The sequence below is a fragment of the Amia ocellicauda genome, chromosome 11, assembly GCF_036373705.1.
Source record: "Amia ocellicauda isolate fAmiCal2 chromosome 11, fAmiCal2.hap1, whole genome shotgun sequence".
In the NCBI taxonomy this organism is placed as follows: Eukaryota; Metazoa; Chordata; class Actinopteri; order Amiiformes; family Amiidae; genus Amia; species Amia ocellicauda.
The window spans coordinates 8276518-8300103 of record NC_089860.1 but is presented as its reverse complement, the minus strand read 5'-3'; the positions used below and the strand labels follow the sequence as shown (position 1 = coordinate 8300103).

General features: G+C 42.1%; 1 protein-coding gene across 2 annotated transcripts; it reads right to left on the bottom strand.

The window, feature by feature from the left end:
- Positions 1–258: 258 nt before the first annotated feature.
- Positions 259–23211, bottom strand: LOC136762924 (F-BAR and double SH3 domains protein 1). 2 transcript variants are annotated; one of them, XM_066716529.1, is made up of 20 exons: positions 23067–23211; positions 20948–21045; positions 17432–17477; positions 15822–15895; positions 14212–14359; positions 11985–12121; positions 11403–11466; positions 10868–10996; positions 9077–9199; positions 8795–8890; positions 7742–7861; positions 6386–6490; positions 5079–5240; positions 4860–4985; positions 4375–4458; positions 3387–3567; positions 3051–3271; positions 2267–2459; positions 1925–1980; positions 259–1300 (listed from the first exon to the last, which is right to left on the bottom strand). In XM_066716529.1, the coding sequence occupies exons 1-20, from the start codon at positions 23085–23087 to the stop codon at positions 1250–1252; spliced, it is 2235 nt and encodes a 744-aa protein (XP_066572626.1). In that variant the 5' UTR covers positions 23088–23211; the 3' UTR covers positions 259–1249. The 2 variants fall into 2 exon arrangements, with proteins under 2 accessions (XP_066572626.1, XP_066572627.1); XM_066716530.1 differs by having other exon boundaries at positions 14212–14356.
- Positions 23212–23586: the final 375 nt, after the last annotated feature.

Below are 23586 nucleotides of genomic sequence, written 5' to 3'. Positions count from 1 at the left end.
CATGATCATTTTCTAGGCAAGGCCAGACTGAACCAGGGCCGCCAGATGCTAACTGGTTATGCCAATAAAGCAAATAGTATGTTCTATTATTAAATTAACACAAATAGGACACAATCAATCAATCATCCAAATTTAGTTTGTATCCAGGAAATGAGACCTGTAGTGTATTGCAGAAAAAAAGGGATGTTAAAAATAGAATCTATACAATATTTAAGTAAAACCCCAAAGCACCATTGTATAGCCATGCCAAACTCAATGTAGTGTCTTTATGATTTTATTATTGGCATTTCGCCAGCATTGCCTATCCCAATTGCAACTTTGCATATTTCACAGAAACAAACTTAAAACATTCACAGTCTTGGTTGTATAAAACAAATATACATACACACACACAGACATCACAACTCAAAGAGGGTTTACTGAACTGGAACTGAAGAACTTACTATATTTTAAACAAAAAACACCCTTCTGTTCTCCCTTTTAATAATAATACCTACATGGGCCAGGAATTTTGTATAGGTGCATAATTTGTCTAATAAAGTGGGCCTAAATGTGGTGTTAATTGTGAGATCCTCCTGGCAAGATCACTGCATATGTAAGGTGGAATACTGTCCATATGTATAGTCTTTTATCTTAGGCTTTGAGTAATATGCAATAAAGATTGTATAATACTATTAGATGTATATATAGATACAGCAGACTACAAATATTCCGGTTTCTTTATAAGGGTTAAGATCTGTGTAGACCTAAACCCCCTGATCACCTAACAGAGGAAGATAAACAAACAAAAATAAACCTGGGTGCAGAGTTCAGTGCATTTTTAACCTAAAAACTGATCACAATATAGACTAGATCTGTAAACACTTGCTGATTGTATTTGGAAGTATGGATCATTTGAACCAGAACGACTGACTGAAACTTAGGACACAGAATATCTGAAATGGGAAACTAAATGCATAACCTTCAATAATAAAAATAATACAATGTTTTACACGTTAAATAATTCAAATAATGTTAAATAAAAAAGAACAATACAGACATGAATAAAACATTCTGAGCCAAACTTGACTGATTAATTGAAATGTTAAGACAGTGAATCAACAACTGCAATTCCTGACATTTTGTCCACTGTATATACACTGCTGACTGGGCGCCCAACACCGGGCACTGAGGAGAGGCCACTGGGTTGAGTGTGGTGTGCCCAGGCCCGGCCCGGTGCCCACCACTCTCAGTCAGGGTGCCCGTGTCTTCAGGGCAGAGGGGAGCGTCGGTGTCCTGGGGGCAGAGGGGGCGCTCGTGTCTGTGAGAAAACACAACACGGCCCACATGTCAAGCTCAAACTCAAACAGCTCCAACCATACATATTAAAACAGGGAGTCCAGTCAAATAAAACTTGTCAAAACAAATAGTCCAGGTCAGTTTGGCAAGAGTTTTTCAATCATCTGCAATATAAATCTTATCTTCCGGGGTGGCCTCCTGCACCAGGCAGTTTAGCCTTTGGTTGCAGTTCACTTCTCTCTCGAGGGCAAGGCTGCTCAATCTAACACAGCAGTTTTTTTTTGTATACATCACCAGTAAAGGTAAGGTAAGGTTAGGCCAGACTGATTTATTAGATTACTACAAATAGGAGTTAATCGAAGCTGTGGAGCATAACAGAAATCAGCTTAGTATTAAAATTCAATAAAGGGAAGCTCAAGTGAAAAACATAAGTGTTTTTTCTGGACTCAAAATTTAATAGTTATCCACTTTTGGTCATGCAATATTGCATTATAACCCGAGGGCCACGTTACATTTACCCTGCAGGAGACATTTCTGGGGGAGGGGAAGCCAGACAAATACAAAAAAGATAAGGGGTGTGAAAAAGTGAAAAAGACAAATGGACGACTGTAGATAAGGTGGGTCTGTGCGTTAGGCTTATACATACTGGACGAATCCTGCGGGCCGAGAGGTCGGGGGAGCTGTGCGCACTGCTGCCGCTGTCTGGAGAGCAAGAGAGGGGCGAGACATGGGGGCTCAGAGACCACTTGACTCGGCATTCTTATGATACAGCTCCTCAAAGAAAGACATGCAAATGGATATGTAGGGCATGTCTTAATGGATACCTTAACCCAAATTAGGAATGTGTAGTCTCGCATACAATTGCTTGAGCGTTCATAGAGAGATCTGCCATACTAAAAGCAGCACCTTCAATTCAACCAATTTTCTCCACATTACTTCCTGGTCCAATTATCAGCCTCTTGGGAGAAACACAACCTGGTGTTCTCACCTGCTCTGCTGTCCGACAGTCTGAGCATGTCTTGCGGCACCACCTGCAGTCGATCCTCCAGGCCCCTGGGTGGCGTACTGTGTGCCGACCAGGTCCCTGGAGCAGGGGAGGAGCAGTGTGGTCCCGGAGAGGCATTGAGGATGGGGACAGGAGGGGAGAAGGGAGGAGGGGTTGGGGTCGGGGTCGGAACACTCTGGAAACAAAACGGAGCCTTGAAAGGTGAGCTGTTTGGCAAGCGTACAACACAGGTGCTTCTATTCACACCACCCACATGTAGCTCAACACCATCCAGAGGTTGGGAAAGCTGGTCTACACTCACCTGGTTTTAATTCAAAACATGCCAACTGTCCTACTTCTCTCCTAGAAGATCAGCTGTCTTATGAGCACAATATAGGATTTCAATACAAAATAAATACAGAAGTTAACCATAAGGTGGCACTATAACTAAAGTAAACCTAAAATCCCCAAGCTAGTATGCTAGTTTAGGATAACCAAATGTTTTCTAATAGGATTCTCTCTCGACCTGTTGAGCTCAGTAACCACTTTCAATCCTTCTGGGGCAGGTGATTTGTTGGAATGTGCCTACAAGACTATTTATGTAATTGTTTTTAGTATTGTTTGATTGACTATATAACAAAAATCACACAATCCATTATGCTATATTTGTCACCATATTAAACCCAGGACAGGTCAATTGTGTGAATCCTGACCTTAAAAGGGTCAAACAACAGGTCAAGGGCTTAAGACCAGTAGTTTCTAAAGCTCCAACAGATAGGAGACTCACCACTTCCTCTTCCTCATCCTCCTCCTCCTCCTCATCTCCCTCTCCCAGCACCTCCACCACCAGCGAGGGGAACACTCCCACCCGGCCGTGCAGTTCGCCCTCCCAGAAGCCGTCGTCCACGTCCCCGTAGCTACGGCGCCGCAAGCGGATCAGCGCCCCCTCCGGAAAGGACAGCTCCTCAGCGCTCTGCCCGCAGTATTCATACAGCGCCCGCGCCAGCCCTGCCACAACAGCACAGCAAAGGGCAAATAAATGATCAGTGGTACCCAGCAGTGCAAGGTCAACTGGACTGATGATGGCGCTAGGTCTTGGGTTTAAGGACAGTGGGGGGCTGACCTCCTGTGTGTGTTGAATGGTCCTGCCCGTAGAAGTCCGGGGAAGTCTCGGAGGTGCCGGAGGGCCAGTCAGTGTGGAGGCTCCCTGGGACTCTCTGCGGCACAGCTCCCTCCGAAGACGTCCGGAGGAAGTGCAAGTACCTCTCAGGGACATAGCCCTCTTGGCCTGCAGCATTGCGTGCCTGCAGGAGGAACAGACAACCTGGGCTCAGGGAGTAGAGGCTATGGGTCTGCTACAGCCTCAAACAGGTCACTCACAACACATTTAGACAACAGAATATTGACTTCTCTGATGCTGTTACTATACGTCAAAAACTCTGACATTTTAGTTTGAGACTCCGCCAACTAGTAGACTTTCCAACTGGAGTTGGGCCGATTTTTTTTGTAAAATACAGAGATATATCCTTAGTTAACTGACCCAGAGCGAGATACGAGACCCCAAAACATAAGTTAAATTTGATCAAAAAAGTTGAGAAGATCATCTGGACCATAGTGACAGAGTTCACCACGGTTTTACTACCAACACTACTTTCAATACCCAACATGTGAGGTACAAATTGTGGACAGTGTTCCCCATGGAGCGGCCTGTGCTTATTCCACAGCTGCATCTCAAAGGGAAGTTGTAGCGCTTATCTCATCTCCTCCCTAACATACTGAATTGCTTAATTCAGCTTCATCTCTTGTACTACAACCAGCCTGGTCATCAGATTCCTATAGCAGCTGCCACGAAACAATCCAATTCACTTTGGACTGGGACTTTAAGAGGATGTGGGCAGTTGCAGCTGCCTGTTTAAATATATATATATTACTTAGGGGGGCAGCTGCATGCTGTTTAATACATTTAGAAACAATTCATTTAAATTGGAGGAAAGGGGGTCCAGTGTTAAAGGCAAAGGTTAGTACATTCACTTAATTCATCTCCAGCCCTTGTTTAACCATAGTTAAAGTCTAAGTCCCCTTAGAGTCGCTAAAGAATCCTGATCACAAACCTTCAGCCAGTCCTCCATGTCTCCATCTTCAATCACATGTAGCTCCTCCCCCTCTGTGATTGACAGTTCATCAGCCTGACATGCCTAGATAGGGAAATGGAAATATAGGGGGGGAAAAAGGGACAGGAGAATGAACAGATCGTAGGTGTGGCAGTAAACAGCCCTGCACTCCACTAAACAGTCTGATGTCCTGGTCTGGTGGCCATTGCTTTATGGGGAACAATGGCTCATTTGCAGCCAGTCTACCCCGCCATCTCTCACTGAAGAATCTTAAAATAAAACGCAGACAAAGTAAAAGGTGTGAAATGTGTGTACAAATCTGAAAACAGGAAACCTGAGAAGAACAATGCAGTGCTGAGAAAGGGGATGAGGAAACAAACAGGTTGTGACTTTCTTTTGACAGAGTGACACCACTCGAAAGGCAGTCAAATCAAATAGAAATAAGAGTGCTTTATTATACACGGATGGAGTCTGGGGCTCCAAACCTGGTAGCTGTAGAGAACCTGGCATGGCAGGGGGTAGCCTTGTGGGGAGGGGCCTGAGGACACCTCTGTGAAAATATCACTGTTCTCATCAAAGTCATCAAAATCGGTGAACTCAAATTCGTCCCCCTACAATCAAAGAGTGCAACAACAACAGTTAAAAACATACAAATATAAAATACACACCATTTTTCTATGTTGCAAACATCTAAGCTCACTGACCATGGGGGAGATGTCTCCATTGGACAGACGGGCCTCGCTGAGCCTCCTCTCTTTCTCCAGCTCCTCGTTGGCCTGGCTCATGGCGCTGGACACCCAGGGCTCCACATCAACCCCTGCCGAGAGCAGCAGGGCCAGCCGAGACTCCGCCTTCACCCGGCTCACCTGGAGGAACAGCGCCAGTTGGCACAGGGCACCACACACTGGCAACTAGGCCTGTACTGCTCCCATCACAGACACGGGCAGTAGGACTGAACAGCAAAAACACATATGAAATATTGACCATAGAATTTGGTCATCATTGAACTTCCTTATGTGAAAAAGATAGACTTTGGCAAATTCACCAACACTTTTGGTTTGTTTAATATATGTAATGGACAGCAAGCACTATTTTATTACTCTGGGAACTGCTGTGCACACAACACTACAAAGCTATAGGTAATACCCATGAGAAGTCTGTGTGGGCACTGTGTGGGAACGACAAATGTTTTCCAACATACATTTTGGTTACCCCATTTGCATTTATTCCTGTGATGCAGGCAGGTAATTATGACTCACTGCTTTACATAACAAGCGCCATGCCAAATTAGCACACTGATGGAGGAAATAGAGGACCTTTGTAGTAGTGCATGTTTTAATTCACAATGAAAGACATAAGACTAAATAAAACTGCACCCGTCTGGAGAGGCAGATTGTCAGTGATTTATCCTCTTCATCCCGTCCAACACTGGCATCATCCACACACTCCAATTTTAAAGTTGTCTAACAAGAGTTGTATAAACAAGGCCCACAAACATGTTGTATAGAAAACATTGTGTCACATACAACTTTTCCCTCCATGCTCCTACTATTTAGTGTTGGGTTTCCTGTAAAGTGCTCTGAAATCCTGGCATTTAGAGAGAGTAGTTCCTCTAAAGTAGTTCTCTAAACCAGTGGTTTCCAACTGTAGTCCCGTTACCTTTGTACTAACCGAGATCTCAGTTCCTTAACTGAGCTAAAAATCAGCCCAATCAGAGCTTATTCATTACTTAAAACAGTTGGAGACAAGTTAAATATTAAAGTATGCAAGGCAACCAAATTCCACATCATTTTTAAAGTTAAAACATTTGAAACACCAGCAGGACAGTGGGTCCCCGGGACCAGGGATGCAAACCAAGGCTCTTAGTATTTATAAATCATTTCAATTTGCCTTCCAGACCATAACATGGGATATGAAAACAAGGTGGGAAACTGAAACATAATACACGCTCTGTGATATTTTGTTGGCAGGGCTCCTTCAAACACACAGTTGTCTGTAGCTCCAGCTGTACCTTCGCCTTCCTCAGACTCTCCTTCACCTCCTCCATCTTCTGTTCCACTCCGGCGCCCTCGTCCTCCGGCACCAATTTCCGCCGCCTCTCCAGGGTCTGTAGCACCTGAGATACAGAGCCCCATTATGACCCCCAAAGTGATACCCCTAAAACTACTTGAACTGTTCTGAAGACCAGGGGCAGTGGCGGGGTATGGCTTGGTTGGGCTACAGCCCCACCAAGAATCATGTTAGCCCCACCTTAGCCCCACCATGGAACAACCAAGAATATCACCGAGCAGAATAAGCACCAGCCAGTTCCATTTGCGTCACTGCGTCACTGCTGCGTGAAATTGGCGGGCGTTAGCATGCAGTGCTCACACATTACACTGATCTGAGCCAAATTTGTTAATGTTAGCTAAGTAATTTGGGAAATTGTAACATTGCTAACATTATGGATTGATCCAACCACAACAAAGATTGTGCTCATTTGAAAACATAAATGGTGAGTTTGAATATATTTTAAATAATAGGGTCGATTTGGAAACTGTGCCGACGCGTTTTGTGTGGCATCGGCGGCCACCTGTTAACTCCGTTAACTACTGTAGCTCTCTCTCTCTCTGTCTCTCTATCTCTTACTTTCTCTGTGTGTGAGGAGTGTGATACGTGATGTACAATGCATTGGTTTTGTAGCAGACAGGTTTGCCAGATAACGTGAACAAGTTGAAATAGCATGAATAGTATTGCCTAAACTCAGCAGTAGTGACCGTCCACGTCTGTTGCTCTCGATGTAATTTTGCGCGTGAAAAAAGGAGTCAGTGCAATCATCTAACCCATAGCAGCCTAATGCGTGGTATTTCTAGCTACTGGGAAGGGTGCTATTCTATTTTGTGTGTATTCACACTGAAATACAGACGTTGATTTGAGCCCCACCACTGTATGGATTAGCCCCACCGTAGTGTAGCAAATCAAAAATACTCTGCCACCACCAATATTGAAGACATTCATGTAATCATGCAAGATTAATGATGTAAGACTTCCAATCCTTGACCTTGGAAGTTCCAGCTCACAAGCCGGGATAGTATTCCCTCCAGGAGACGATGGTTAAAGAACACAGGGTTGGCAGGGTGCCCAAACTATTGTTATACATGTGTGGAGAGTAATACTATTTTTCTTTTTCCACTGCCTAATTGTCGCCGTACCTTTCACTAGCACTACAACACAACCATGTGTTTGTTTGTTTTGATATCTCCACTCTAAATCTTGTTAGCAATCTTTAACCCATTTGGCTTCAAACAACGATGAAAACCATGCCAGTTTCTCTTCTGATATACATTAAAGCATTCCCGGTTTTGCCAATTGTATCCTGTCCACTCACTCTCTCCCCGTGGGTGATGATTTTGTAGTCTTTTGCTGCTTTGGTGGCCCATTTCCGTGCCTCCTTATCCAGGCAGCTGACTCCTTCCTGGGAGCTGCTCCGATGCACCAGACTGCTCACCTGAAACCGAGAGCGGAGCTTCAAACCTCACCTTCCCCCGACATGGCAAGCTGGTTTTCTGAATATGTTGGGTAAACGCCAACATATTCAGAAATCATTTACCAACAGGCTTACTTTATACCTACTTGTCTTCTTGACCACAAAAAAAACAAAAAAAAAACAGGAAACACAGAGCAATTTATAACATTGTAGGATTTATTTTTTATTTTTTATTCTTGTAGTAAATTTAGCCATGGGCAAAACGCTGAGTAAATGGTGTTTTCTGACTCTGGAAACTTTTTTTTTTTTCTAGACCATTTAAGGCCTTTTGACAAGTTTTCACAAGGGAAAAAGAACACAATAGCCTAATCTAATCCTGCAGATCTCTGTGTGCACTTTTTCCCCCCAGTACCAACAGGAATTAATCTGAATATATCAAAGAGGGGAGGTTGATCTGTGACCAAAAACACTTCAAACTGAGTATTTCCATTACGATACCTTTCAGATACCTATTTAAGCACATTGTCAGTTCTGCCATTTCAGTCTTTTCTCTTCCCACAAGCAAAAAGCTTTTCTTGTTGCTTTATAAGATCCACTGATTTTATTGAGTTCCGGTTTCAAGAAAGGGACAAATGTTTGAGGTTTATAATGGTGCCGCCCCTGCTATCAACCAAGAATACAACACATTCTTCCATTTTGAAGCATGGCAAAGAAGATAATGTTTAAAAAAATTACCATAGCAGACTTACACATAACAGTAAGGAAACCGGAAATTAACCATTTAGTGTAATTATATTTTTCCGAGCCCAGCTACTTGCTCTTTAAACAGACCTAAATGCCTTGAAGGATGGTGGCCCTTGAATCCAGTACAGCACCACTGGTTTTCACAGCGCATCAACCCGCTATCTGAGGCGGCCCTTGCCTTGCAGAGACCCTGCCTCCTCTGAACAGTACCTTATCATTGGGAGCCGCCTGGAAGTGAAACACAGAGCCCTTGGTGAAGGCTGGGTTGTCCTGGAGAAAGAGCTTGAGGTCGTGCTCCCTGGACACCTGGAGACAAACACAGGGGGAGTCATTGCTTTATACTCAGCTCACAAACACAAAGTCACTTATTGTACTTCTCCCTTTTACCATACTTCTTTCAAATCCAAGACACAGAAGAGCAGGTAACTTAATGCATATAGAGCTGACATTACTCAATCCAGTTTTAGACAGAGGTGCTTGGTGCTGTCATACCTGGGTGGAGTCCTCTCTGATCCTGCAGAAGGCAGTCTGTGTTGATTGGCAGGTGTCAATCTCAGTCCTGCACAGCACAGTGAACTGTTGACGCAGTTGGTCGTACAGGTCGCCATCTATGACCTGGAAGCACAGAGACAGTCAGTCACTGAGATGCTGCATAAACAGCCGCCTCAGCCAGTCCAGTCACAAGCATGTGTTATGGCTTGATAATTTATTGTGTGTGTGTGTGTGTGTGTGTGTGTGTGTGTGTGTGTGTGTGCACACATGCATTACAGTTTGTAGATTCTAAGAAAGCTGGGGAATTGGTCCAAGAGTGGGAGGGTTTGGCACACAGCTGACAGGAGACAGGCTGGGATGGAAATAATGTCTAGGACGAAAACACATTTCTCAGAGCAAATGGGGGTGGGGGAGTGAGGGAATAGAGCAGACACACACACACAAGCTCCTTAATAAAACTCTGCCGTCTACACACTGGCCTTCATGGGCTGGCTGCCTGCACGCTCATTTTCTCTGTTGTTCGTATGAATGCAATTATTGATAGTCTTTAACTGTGGAATTTTTTCGTTTATCCAAATTCTGGCACCTGGATCTCCTACTCCCCCCCCTCCCCTTCACCCCAAGACTACATAATCTAATTAACTCAAAAACAAAACCATATACAGCAATGGATAATGGAAGAGCACATGAAAATATTTGATCAATGTGCAGCTCTAAAATAATATTAGCAACAGAATATAAACTTATGGCAGTTACTGCAATTTTTTTAAATAAGGTGCTTTACTGGAATCTGTTTACTTTACTGGTAAACTACTTGTTTTAAGTTCCCAACACTAACCATCAGACAGAAACTGTACCAGCCATTTTAGTGGTTTTGTTCCAGCGAATCCTTATCACTCAAGACCAGGCCTTAGAAATGTGGTTTGCAAGTTTATGGATCATGTCCAGTTATCAACACTTATTTGGTTTTGTTTTGCTTCAGCGAGTTTCATCAGCAACACAGGAAACCACCGTGCCACAGGAAGTGAAGTCAACAATGAAGCATGACTCATCAAAAAAGAGATGCTAGCAATGACGTGTTCCTCAGAATCATCTTAGGCTAAACACAGTTCTTATTTGGTCTGGAGATTATGAATGTTTCACACTCTGGCTGAACATATTTAGAACAGTGTGAGAACGTTGTCTGAAAATTGTGTAAAAAAAAAAAATGAGCTAGAGCTTTAGAAAATTTATTAAATGACCCAGCTGTGGTGGTCAGGAGCGTGGGATAGAGTTATGATCACAGGCTGACAATTTTTGTAGGAGGCGATATATTTACAGGAATAATAATATGTAAATCATCCCTCAACCATGAAGGCTGATAACAGTCATTAAAAGACAAGTACAAGTACATTACAGAGGCTAATGTCACACGGGCATTTCTGGTTGTTAATGCAACCTTCGAGGGTGAGGAGACCATTTACATTTTTTGGCCTCCAAAAACACCATATTGCTGTAATTTACTGGAAGACTGCCCTTTAACTGCACTATGATAAGGTGCAGGGCAGTAGTTTTTTTTTTTTTTTTAAGCAGCCTTGATAGAAATAAGTATGCAACACAGTGTGTAGTTACTCTCCATATGTGTTCATATTGTTTATTGGAAAAGACTAATTTGAGTTAAAATGAGCTAATTTAATATGGCATCCAAAAATAATACTGTCAATCTGAATATCAGGTCTGTCAGATTATGGAGGAGGGACTACACTGAAGCAGGGCCAAGGTGGCGATGTTGAGGCACGGGACTGGCAGTACCTTCATTAGGGCGGGCAGGTCGGTGGCGTGGTAGTGCCCGTGGTGAGAGTTGATTGCCGCCAGCGTCAGCAGGTACTCGTTACGCGACTCTGTGAGCTGCTGGTCACACTCGGTCAGGCGGGCGTTGAGCTGCAGTATCGGAGAAGCACGTGGACAGTGAGAGGGGAGTATTCAAAGTATAACTTATTTGTCCTCCAAGTGCAAAAGTTTTTGCTGTTTTTTTTTTTTTTTTTTTTTAACTATTATAATAAATCACATCCCCACGACCCTCACCAGGATAAGTAGTTTCAAGGATGGATGGATGGATAAATCACATGTAATTTGAGTTGTTAAGTGACAGGTATGAACGGGGAAAGATTTTTAGGTTGCATTCAGACATGGGAAGTATGTAAAGATGCAACTATCCCCTACATATTAAAACTGTCACAAAGGGACACTTATTAATCCCATTATTGATACAGGATGACCCTGTAAGTCTCTCACATTCATAGCTCTGGTGTGCCAACTTGTACGGATATGCATTCCTGTGTCCTACCTTCACACACAGCTTTTGCAGGCTTGTCCGAAAGTGGAAAAGTCCGTGGTCGTTCTTTTTAGATCTGAAAACAAAGTATTATCCATGAAGACATTTAAACGTACATTGAAGAGAAACTGATTAAAAAAGCGGAGACTCAGTCAGTATGAGGGATACTTCTGTGTTTTGTCATTTTAGCCTGATTTCTTACTCACCCAGTCATACAAATGCATGGATACCTTTTTCATTCTGTGCGTCCAGTTTGAGAGTTTGTATTGAGCATTTTGTTAGCTGAGCACAATTGCTGGACACAAAAGGTCGCAAAATGCTGACTCTTAAAAGCTGGCTAATAGATCTTTAACTACTGAGAAAGATGGTGAGGTGACAGGGGGGCTCCTATATTGCAATGATGGTGTATTATTCTGGGGCTTAAACTATGGTCCCACTGGGCAACAGGGTCTTGATTGTACTGCCGTTCTTATCTACCTCAGTGGACTAATTGCTTGATGACCAATTCCCCCAGTCTAGAGACGTTATGCCTATAGAAGGTGCTAGATTGTGGCAGGACGGGAGTTCTTGGAGGAGTTGGTAGGCCTGACTCACTTTGCCTGGGCATCAGCGGCCTTCTCCCTGGCGACATCAGCGATGTGCTCCAGCTGGCAGTACCTCTTCTTCACCTTGTTAAGTTCCCTCAGCGCATCCACCAGCTCCCCCTGCACGCGCTGCAGCTGCTCCAAACCCTGGGAAGCAGCACTCAGAACAGTCAGCACAGGCGAGTCCTCACACAGGGCTGAGACAGTTCAGCACTCCACCTGATGGTCTGAGGTCTATTGAGCTTTTGCATTTCAACCCATCAATCATAGTCCTATGTTGACCATTCTCCAGGATTTCCAGTAACAAAGGGTATATTTTATTTGCAAAACAAATAGAAACAAGAGGACCAATGGGATGTTCCAATAATCCTGCACAGTACTCTTTTTATTCTATACACAGCACAGTCAGGTGGGCATTCAGTGCTTAAACAAAAGGGTTTTCCTGATGTTTCAACACAATGGAATCAGTCAGGCAGAAGATCAAAGAACACACAGATAAAAATCAGCCAGAGCAGCCCATATGAATCATACCCTGTCCATGCCAGCTAGTTTTAATTCTCTGTGGTTTGGTTTGGTTTTTTTAATGCAATCAGCCTGTTTCGTTCACTGAAGTCTAATGTCATGTCACTGTCAAGATGAGTGGCTCCCTTCAGGGCCATGAAAAGGTCAAGTGCAAATCTCTTTGTGTTCTTCTATTTGTTCATTTTTAAATCTTACAGGTGTCCAATGACATTCTGGGATTATTCATCAAAGCCATCAGAGCACATAAAGCATTTGCAAACTATGATACAGCACTTACTAACCTGATGAATCAGAATTTCTATTAGATGCAATGGGGGAGATCTGACTGGCGTTGCGTGTTTTTGAATTTTTTTATATCGTGTGCCTTAGTACCTAGGTCATAGGGTCACAAACATAAATCAGTATTCTTGAGTCTTTTTACCAAATAAATGTCAAAGAATACCTAAAAGGACTCCTACGATCTCATCTTGAAAGATATATGTGACAAATTGCATCTTCATGGTGAGAATAAACACTGAACAAAAATATAAATGCAACAATGTCCAAGATTTGACTGAGTGACAATTCATTAGGAAATCAGTCTATTGAAATAAATTCATTAGGCCCTAATCTATGGATTTTAAGTCTCAAGTTTTGAGAGCATGTATGATTGGCCTGCTGACTGCAGGAATGTCCACCAGAGCTGCAGTCAGGTCCAGACCCTAGTGAGGATGAAGAGCACGCAGATGAGCTTCCCTGAGATGCTTTCTGACAGTTTGTGCAGAAATTATTGGGTTGTGCAAACCCAGTTTCATCAGCTGTCAGGGCAGGTAAAGAAGCCGGATGTGGAGTCCTGGGCTGGCGTCGTACACATGGTCTGTGGTTTTGAGGCCGGTTGGCCGTATAGTCAAATTGTCTAAAACGACGTTGGAGGTGGCTTATGGTAGAGAAATAAAGATTCAATTCTCTGGCAGCAGCTCTGTTGGCCATTCCTACAGGCAACAGTCAATTGCACAATCCTTCAAAACTGTGACATCTGTGGCATTGGGTTGTGAGACAAAACTGCACATTTTAAACTGGCCTTTTATTGTCCTCAGCACAAGGTGCACCTGTGTAATGATCATGCTGTTTAATCAGCTTCTTGATGTGCCACACCTCTCAGGTGGATGGATTATCTTGGCAAAGGAGAAATGTTTACATTTTTGCTCATTATATATATGGCAGTCAGTGTGAACCTGTGTCTTATCAACAGTGGTTTTGTTTTCTTGTGTGTGGCAAGTTCCTGTTCGGTCAAACTGACTCTAAACATGCAGTCTGGAAACACTGTGGTTTCTAAGCCAGTCATCTTTATACTGCATGCACTCCAAACTGCACAAAAAAATAATCTCCATGGAAAATGGCCAACACTCACACAGAACCATTTTTATCACCTCAAACAACATGACTGAAGGTAACTCTGTGTGCTGTTCTTTTGTAAGACCCCACTTAGATGGTCAATTATTTTTACCAAGAGCACAGAACACCATTCACACTTCAGAGCACCTGCTGAAATTCTGAACCAGCCATCGTTATCATATGCAAAATAACAAAAGCAGGGTATCAATGCTACTTCCAGAATCCTCATCATCGGATCACTCTTTTCCAACATTCCTGATTTGCTCGCCCAAGAGGTAAGTCTAGGTATTGGGGGGGGTATGGTTGATGCTCTCCCTAACACACTACCTAACCAAGCTCACCTTTTTGGTGCGCTGCTCCTTAGCAACACGCAGACTTTTCAGGGCCTCGGCTGTCAGGGAGCGATAGCCCTCAGCCGCGCTGAGCCGAGACAGGCCGCTTTGCTCGGTGGCTTCGATCACAGACCTCCACACCGCAAACACACTCCTACTGAGAGAGACCGAGAGAGGAAGGTGAGAGAGCAGGCTCCTACACTACACAGTTGCTCAACTACAAAAGTCCCATCTACACTTCCCCAAAACGTGCGTCAAAGAGCTACTCAAAAGGGTGGCTGTCTAGAAAAATACATGTTCAACTTTGATGCAGTCCTCTGATGCAATTGTTTTGATAGAGCTGTTTAAGAAAACAGATGTTTCTAAATAAGAAACATTCCTTTACGGCTTGTGAATGGTCACTTCATATTTTAAAACTATCTGTGCCAGACATTGCTTGACATTTAACTTTCAGTTTGGTGTAGTGATCGTGACTAGAATACAAATCGGTATTCTTGTGAGGCTGCTTCATTGTAATCGTGAATATGACATGACTTGGCAGAAAACTGGATCGTGTCCCATGAAAAGTAAATGCTTTTTATAGCTGTTCAGTTTCATACTTCCTGTATATACAGCTATATATATAGTGCATTACAGTCTTGAGACATGCAGAAATGCAGTTGGGCATTTTAGCTTTCATAATTACCTAAAGGTATTTCTGGAAATCAATACACACAGGACTGATCAATAAAAGAAGTGAGCACAACTTTTCTCACTAGATTTCTAAAGCTGCTGAATGTTTTCCCCTTAATATTATGGTTTAAGCATAAACTTGTGATTAGACCAAGCCATTACCGTAACCTTTGGCAGCTAAAAGCGTACTTGTACACCTGTCTTTCCTCCACTGTTTTTATGTGGATTCAACTTTTAAATTATATAAAAACAGGGCAGCGTGCCTCCCACTGCCTAGAGGTCTATTCTTTGACCACAAGCTCTGAAATACATGTCCTGCCATGTAATCACCACAGCACTCAAGTGGACAAATACAAAGGCAGTGACATCTTGACTCCATTGAGAGAGGCTGCTGTTTTGTTTGAATGGGGGAACAAAGGGGTTCAAAGACAGTCATTAAAGTGAGTTTCATTGCACAAACCACAGCCAAGGAAGTGTACCGCAAGTGATTCATAGTGAAAAAGGGCAGTAGTAAAACTGAAGTAAAACTTTTTAAATGTTATAACAAAAAGTTTCACTTTATAGTTCAACCTGTCTATCATCACTGGATGAGTAAAACACAGAGAATATGTCTCTTAGAAATATGAATTCAATTCATTCAAAATGTATCAAGGGTGTTGTTCAGTTTCTTAATTTATTTACATAAAAATACATTTTTGCCCACCAAATAGCACAAAATTAAAGATTAAAATGAAGGCTGGCTCACTTTCCTAGGGACTGTCAGAATTTTAAATGTTACATAAAGTTTCATTGAGTGTTATTAAAGTGCCAGTCTAAAAGCAAGTGAATCAGGAGAGAGGAGATGTTTAATTTCATGTAATGTCTCTTTAAACAGAAACTACTTTTCCCCATTGAAAAAGAGAAAATCAAAACCAGGCCCAAATTTAATTTCAAATTCAGCCCCATACCTGGCATCAGCGCTGTCCCCCCTCCCTCTGTGCCAGTCCTTCTTCAGGTACTGTGTGGCCAGTCGGTGCAGAGCCTGAGGGGAAAAAGGGATTGCTAGCTAAACACCTTTCCCTCTGTGTAGTTTTACATCAACCACCTGCATTTATGGCATCTCACAAAGAGAAAGAAAATCTAATTTGCCTTCCGTTTTAATGAATACACTAAACTAGCAAATCACCATGTAGGTCCAAATAGACCACTGATTAGAGTTGTGAAAACATGCTTAGACTTTGAATTTGGACAGAATTTCACTATAAGAGTTGTCCCGTTGATGCATTTCCCTATTGTGTAATAGCATGGCTTTGAGTTGGCGTTTGCTTGTGTTTTAGCCTGTTATTGTTTTTTTATTTTTCTTGCAGACATCTGGAGTACCTTCAGCAGTTGTGTGAGAACCACCCCGGGACCTTATGTACCAAAGAGACTGAATCCCCGGCCTGAGCTGAGCTTGGGCCCCTGTTTCACATGGATCCCCTACATTGCATAGTGGCTTGACAACAGCATCAACAGAGTAGAACAGAGGGGAACAAAGTAGCCTCAGTTCGAAAAAAATTAAATAAGTGGGCAGTCCCGTCTCTGGCCTATCGGGTCTCAGCCAGTCCTCCCAGTGGCATCCTCCTGCCACATTCCACATTACCACAACCCAGGTGAGCAAACACCCACTGTCCCTGTGAGCGTGTGTATATATATATGTGTATGTGTGTGTGTCCGGAAGGAAGGCCTCAGAGAACGTTGGTGAAGGAATGTCCAACAACATTCACCAGGCAAACAAACAGGGAAGGGGAGAAGGTGGAAGGAGTTTTACATTTGTTGTTTTTTGAAGGAAAAATCACTATTAAAACACTATTGGACAGGCTATTAAAATACCACACCCAGACTGTGTCCCAGACAAAAAGATACACATCCAATAAGCACCACACAACCTCACAGTGAACCAGTTATCACAGCTATCTCAAGCCCAAATATTAATTTCCATTTGCATAAACATCCAAAATCAGCCAGACCATCTGAAAATTGGGGGAAAGCCAAGTTACTTGATACAATTGTTTGCATCTGCTCGCTCTGAAGGAAGAAAGACTATATTGTGTTTTATTTTCCAGGAAGGAATGGAGAGGGGTGCAACTGTCCCATGCAAATAAATCAGATACCTGGCATATCAAAAGGTAACAGCCTTACTGTAGAGATAACACAACTGCTGTAAAACACCAAGCACAAAATTGATCGGAAACAACACAGTCATTTTGGGGAGTACTAAACAAAGCATTCTATACCTGTATCCAGTCCTTTCCAGGTTTTCCTCCCCCCAGCTACAGAGAGACACCTGACATTTGGAGTTACTGACAGAATATCGAAGGAAATAAAGGAGCAACCCCAGCTCCCTTCAGTCTAAACTAATGCACCTCAGTAACAGCCTGCATTTGTCACTGCGATCTCCAAATCGATGCCATGAACGTGCGGGAAATCCACCTGGGAGACCAGAGTGCAGAGGTGGAGAAGGGGGAGAGGTGGTGCAGGGGATGCATTAGTGTTTAAAGACCCTTACTTCACCCCACGAGCAAAGAGGAGCGCTCACCTGACCGTACTCCTTCTCGATGGCAGCCCTCTGCTTGCTGAAGGACCTGGAAGGAGAAGAAAGGAGCATGAGCAGGACAAATGGATAACTAAACACAGCGTAAACCACGGAGGCCAACACTGAACTTCTCCTTCATACACCAGAGCACTGTGTATGCAGTTTGTCTTGGTTTTGGAACACATACTAGAAAAATAGTTCAATCACAGAGAAACACACACCTTCACATGTCTTGTTTATGTTTAGAGCCCCCAAAAAATGATGCTTGTTTGTAGTGTAATCGATTGCTTCCCTCATCTCAAACCTGATTTGTTGTGGTCTTTGAATCTCCTGCCCCGAGATAACCTAAAAACTGAATGAATGACTGAGCCTTTTCATTTGCAGGAGACAGGACTTCCTCGGGGCGAAGGAAGCTGCTCGTTCACAGCGCGTCAATATAGATAATGGGAGTACTGCAGTACCTGCCTGATAAAATATTTACATAGCCAGCAAAACACACACAACAGCCCCAGACACTGAGAATGAGAGGAGACCTTGGCTGAAGAGTAATTGTAAGGGGGGGGGGCATGCATGTACCACTATTTACCCTCTACTCTGAAAAGGGGTGGGTTTTATCGATCTGTTATTACAGCCTCCCCAAGGTCTGAAAGAGACTAATCCAAAACATGTAAGGCTCTTTTCTATCAAAGTCAAAGTACATTTTTTGAAAGGGTTTTTGTGTTTGCATGTATGTTAATGTTAAATATCCTTGCACCACCCATCAGGAAAAATAAAAAGGGATGTGAGGAATTAAGAATAATAGTTGATTTCGCTGCCCACAAAAGCTGCATGCAAACCCATTTTGTTTAGTCTGATATTTTTGCGGGCAGCTCACAGACCAAAGACTGATATGATCTACACAAAACAACTAGAAAACTAAAATGATCAACCCATCAGCTCAGTCTTAATGTTTTGACAAAGCAAAATGAGTCAACAAAAATAACACACAGATGGTAAGGGTGATATTACTCATTTGTAAGATGAAGGCTGGGGAAATTGTTGGGTTCACCTTAGCTGGACTGAAATCCTGTTTAGATAGTGACCTAGTGAATCATTTCAATAAAGGGTCATTGACTGTTTAGTGGGAAGGTTTTTCCTAGCACATGCGTGTAACACATTTTATCTCATCAGCCACTCCGTGTTTGAATGTATTTTTAAAAATGTTAATGTTTGCTGCTTCGGCAGAACACAAAATCAGATAGGAATCTTGGCAAATACATTTCTCTCAGTCTACTTATAGTAGATAGCAACTTCATGTGCTTTCCCTCTGGAGATTATTCAATACAAATCTTACTCACAAACCTTTCTACTCCAGATGCTTCAAACAAAACAACATGCGCCTCAAGTGTGCATCTATTGCAGAAGTTGGACTACAAGAAAAAAACTATGGGGATTTTTGTTTTGTTTTTACAGACTGATTAGGTAACAGTTTATTTTTCTCACTTTAAAACACACAAACACATTTTATGTGTGTGTGTGTGTGTGTGTGTGTGTGTGTAGGGGGGGTAAACTCAGAATTATTAAATCTATGTTTTATAATATATAATTCTACCTGTGACACTGATTTAACATCCTCTCCCTACGTTATAAACAAGACTAAGACCTAGACTGTAGACGGCAATTATATCAACTTTTAAAATGGCTCAGGAGCAGGAAGAGAGGGGTGAAGTGGGAAAAGATGGACAGGGCTAGACAGGTTGATGGGCTGCAGACTCTACTGGGATCTGGTCAGAAACCAATCGCTAATTCATTATTAATCAGCAGCCTCGTTACACAAGCAGAAATTTATTTGGGTTTGTTTTTTTCATTTATAAATGCACGGACCCGAAGTAGGACAACGGAGGGCTGTGCTCTACAACATCTGGGAAAAATATGTATTTTTTAAAACTGCATACAAAATATAGGAACTAAAATATTTTGTCCTCATTTAATATATGTTTAGTTTTTCTACACAAAATGGAAACCCTAATTTAATAAAATTTGCAATTAATCAGAGCTTCATTAGCCCATTAAAGAATATCCTTCATAGGCCTTTGAAGCAGTTATTGTGGGCTGCAATTCAGGAGGTGGCACGACATGTTTTATTTTTTAACTTTCAAAAAAAGAAAGACTTAAAAAATAATGGTATTTCCAGATTTGCTGATAATATTAGCCTAAAGCTTTGAAGACCACAGACCTGCAGAGTTAACTACTTTCTGAAGTTATGATTAAAGAAATAACCGACCTGAAGGAATTTCCTGTGAAACTCAGTGTTTTTTGTTGTTGTTTTTTTTAAACAGACAACCACAGGTCTTCTAATGATACTGCTTTTTTTTCCCCCTTATATTTCAGATATACACCTACATTCTGATTTTCACTGATTCAACAAAAGGTGATCAAAGAAAGGATTTTAATTTTAAAATACTGTAAACCAGAAGCAACAAGCCAGGTTTACTTGACACTTCCAGTTTCCCCACAATGAGTATAAACATCAGGGCCTTCATGATGCGCTTACCCATACTGCGGTTTGCGTCTACTCCCTTTTGTGCTTGGTGTTGTATTGTACACGAGTGTGTGTCTGTATTGTTCATCATAATATAGTACGGTGCTGCAATACCATGCCTGTCGGCGGTTGTCACTGTACCTTTAAGAACAGCAGCAAGGCCATGGTTTAGTGGTTTTAAGTGTTTTTATTTGAACGCCTGCACAGCTATTTGAGATGTGAAGAATGTGCCGGGTTCTATTCCAAGCAAAGTGAAAAACTGGACTGAATCTCCCCCTCATTTTTCCCTCTTTAGTCACCAACACACTAGTAACTGCCAGGTGAGTCACAGTAAAAAGCTAATAATTTGAGAAAAGAAAAAAGTCCATGTGACTTATATATACACAGCTAAACTCAGCTAATGGGTAGGAAACACTTCACCCAACACTACATCCAAGCTGTAATATTAGCCGTGAATGCAGTCACTGTGAATGCATTTCTCGTTAGAGGGGTTTTAATACGGGGAAAGGGCTGAGGGGAGGAGATGCAGTCTTCTCTCTTAAAGCCCTAACATCATCAAACTGCCTTTCATGTTGCATTTTCACGTTGTCAGTAGCAATATGGGCGGCACACTTTGGAAAAGCCCTGAATCAATGAGAGGCCAAATGACTGCACTTATCTTTAAGTAAAGGAGGAAACAGGGCATCAATGGGATCAAAAAAAAAATGTCAATAATGTAGTAAATTACATAAGACTTTGCTTTTTTATATAATACTTTATTAATCTTTAGATCATGCTAAAATTCAACCATTTTCAGCCAGCACGAATTATCCATGGAAGACAAATATTCAGATTGTTATTGCACCTTGTGTATATATATATATATATATATATATATATATATATTGCCTCCCAGTACTGGCTGCTGAAGGTCAGTCTTGGCCAACACCTTATTTCCTCATCTAGGCTTTAATTGAACTAGAAATAAATAAGACTTTCCCGGCTCCGAGCCCCCATACCTGATCTCTTCCAGGAGCTCGCTTTCCTGCTGGTGTTTGCTCTGAAGTCTGGCCACTTGTTCTGCAAAAGCCACCTTCGCCTCCTGAGTCTCCTTCACCTGGAGATGAAGAGTGGTTTGTTGTAATCTTAAAATGGGGTTTGTGGTGGGTTTGACTCCTTTTATGAGGACTAAATATTAACAGATTAACGAAGTAATGGAGATCCCATTCCAAGTGATCCTACTGAAATATTCCCCCCAAATATTCCCAAGTACATGTTTTGGGGAATAAAGTGCCCTCCAAAAAAAACTAGCATACACTTTTAAAAATAAGTTTGGTTATATAGTACATTTCCTCTGACTTTATAATGGAATGGAAGAAATGTGCAACAGTACCGGTGAATTGGCAAATGAATGCCTTGGAGTATGATGGACAGAGATCGGAGTAATTGACCGTCACTTCAGGGTTTTTTTAAACACTCAAGGAGTAATTAAGAATAAGCAGAGGTGAGTGCTTAAGGAAGCGGGGCGCTCAGCTCAGACAATCCCACCACAATCTCATTAACCACGCACAGGGCAGACAGCTTAATGTACAGGCGATGGCAAAATAATACCATCCTACTGAAGAAGAGAGAATTGATATTCCTGTTAACCAGATTAGCCGAATGACCTTCACACACAAAATCAACACCATGGAGAAGAAATGCTACCACTTGAATAAAAGAGGACCAAAAAATATATTATATATATATGGGTTCTCATCTACACTCTGTCTAGACACAAACCCTGATGCATCTTATTGTATAACATGTAGGGCAGGCACCGTATGTTGCTACATTTTAACTTATTTTCAGTGAAACATTTATGTATGCAATAGCAGGAGAGGTGACAGTCCTTCTCTCCATCTTAGGTCTGGAGAATATATCTTCCAATGTGCCCTATAATGATGAGATAACGGTTAAAGGCATTCGTTTAAAGCAATCAGACTTCTGCTATGCAAAACCATAAATATTTAAGTACAGATCGACATCAGCCTAGTTTGTGAACTAGCTAAATTTACTAATACAAATAACTGCAATACAATGAAATCGATTACCCCATTATCGGATATATATGTATTAGGCCTTTAGTTGACTTTTAACATGGGATTTACATATGTTTTTGTGTGTCAAATTAAGGGTTTAAATGCTTTGCTTAGAATGCAAAAACATGGGCTTGGATTGAATCAAAACTTTGACCCACCCGCTAATACAAAACTACAGAATTGTACTCTGTTGAGGCTTCATTTTCAGTAAGGTGACACTTTCTTATAATCACAAATGTAACCGCTATGATGTACAGGTTTGTAGTTTCCTATTAGCAGGTGGGTCAAAGTTTTGATTTAATCTGACCCACTGTGTTACTTAAAAAAATATATATATATACAATTGAAAAACAAAGAGAGAGAGAGAAAATGGAGAGGTTAGGAGTGTGGTTTTGGTTAGCATATATACAGTGAGACTGGGGTTTGTCATAGAAGTAGAGAGCAATGAACCAAGAGAGAAGGTGGACACAACAATTGCAAGAGGTTAAAACTCAAACTTTGACACTATACCGATGTAGGCATTGGAAAGGTAAGGCATTACAATGTTTTGTAATTATTTCAAACCTTAATTTAAGCACAGTATAGTACACTACAGCAGTATTGTTCAAAACTCATAGCCTACTCTTACCTGGTCTTGCTATTGAAGGTATAGCAAAAATGTATATTAAGTTATTATTATTATTATTATTATTATTATTATTATTATTATTATTATTATTAATAGGTAAGTAACACGATCAGGAACAGCATTTTGAGTATTTAAACACACAAGTTGTAATGCAGATGTCTTTGCACGTTCATAAATCATGCAGTCGATGTCTTTGGTTCCGGGGGAAAACAATACAATGCCCCTAAGTATTGCCAGACCGATTATTTGAAAAGTGATATGTAAGAAAACTTATGCAAACTACCCCCCCGAAAAAACACAAAATCAGCAATGTCGGTCGAGCTGTCAGGAAATTACCAGAAAGTGAACTGGGCTGTGCGGCTGTGCGGAGCCTGCGCTAGTCTGAGGAAACGACATTCTCCACAGTTTCTGCACTTCAAAGCTCATTACCTTGCGAGGAGGAGGCTGCATTTTCCGCTCCTTTTGTTTTCTTGTTTGAATTCAGTCCGGATTCTCTTTTTCTGCCCACTTTCTTTTCTTTTTTCTTTTTTCTCCTGTGCGTTTTGAGTAATACTTCCCCTGCCGAGTCTTGCTCTCACCCATCCCACCTCCTATAGTGTGCGCACAGCCGTCGCTCAGAGGAGGAGCCCGGCGGTCACACCTGCACAGACACCTGCGGGGCAGCAGCGCCTCCATGCGGCCGAGACGCGGAAATGACGATCAAGGAAGTGAATCGTTTCAGTGCTGAATAATGGTCCCGGTTTTGTAGCGCAGTTGTGCGCAGATCTGCAGAATCACACCGATGCCTTTGGTGGAGCCTCGCAGATCTGTGCAGGACTGCGGAAACATGAACGGGACCAATAACTTCATGTATATGAAACTTTAACAAATGATACACCATAAATACAGGCTTGTGAAGCCCCGATTTCTCCCAACACCCACAATACCGCGACAGTACAACAATAAAGGC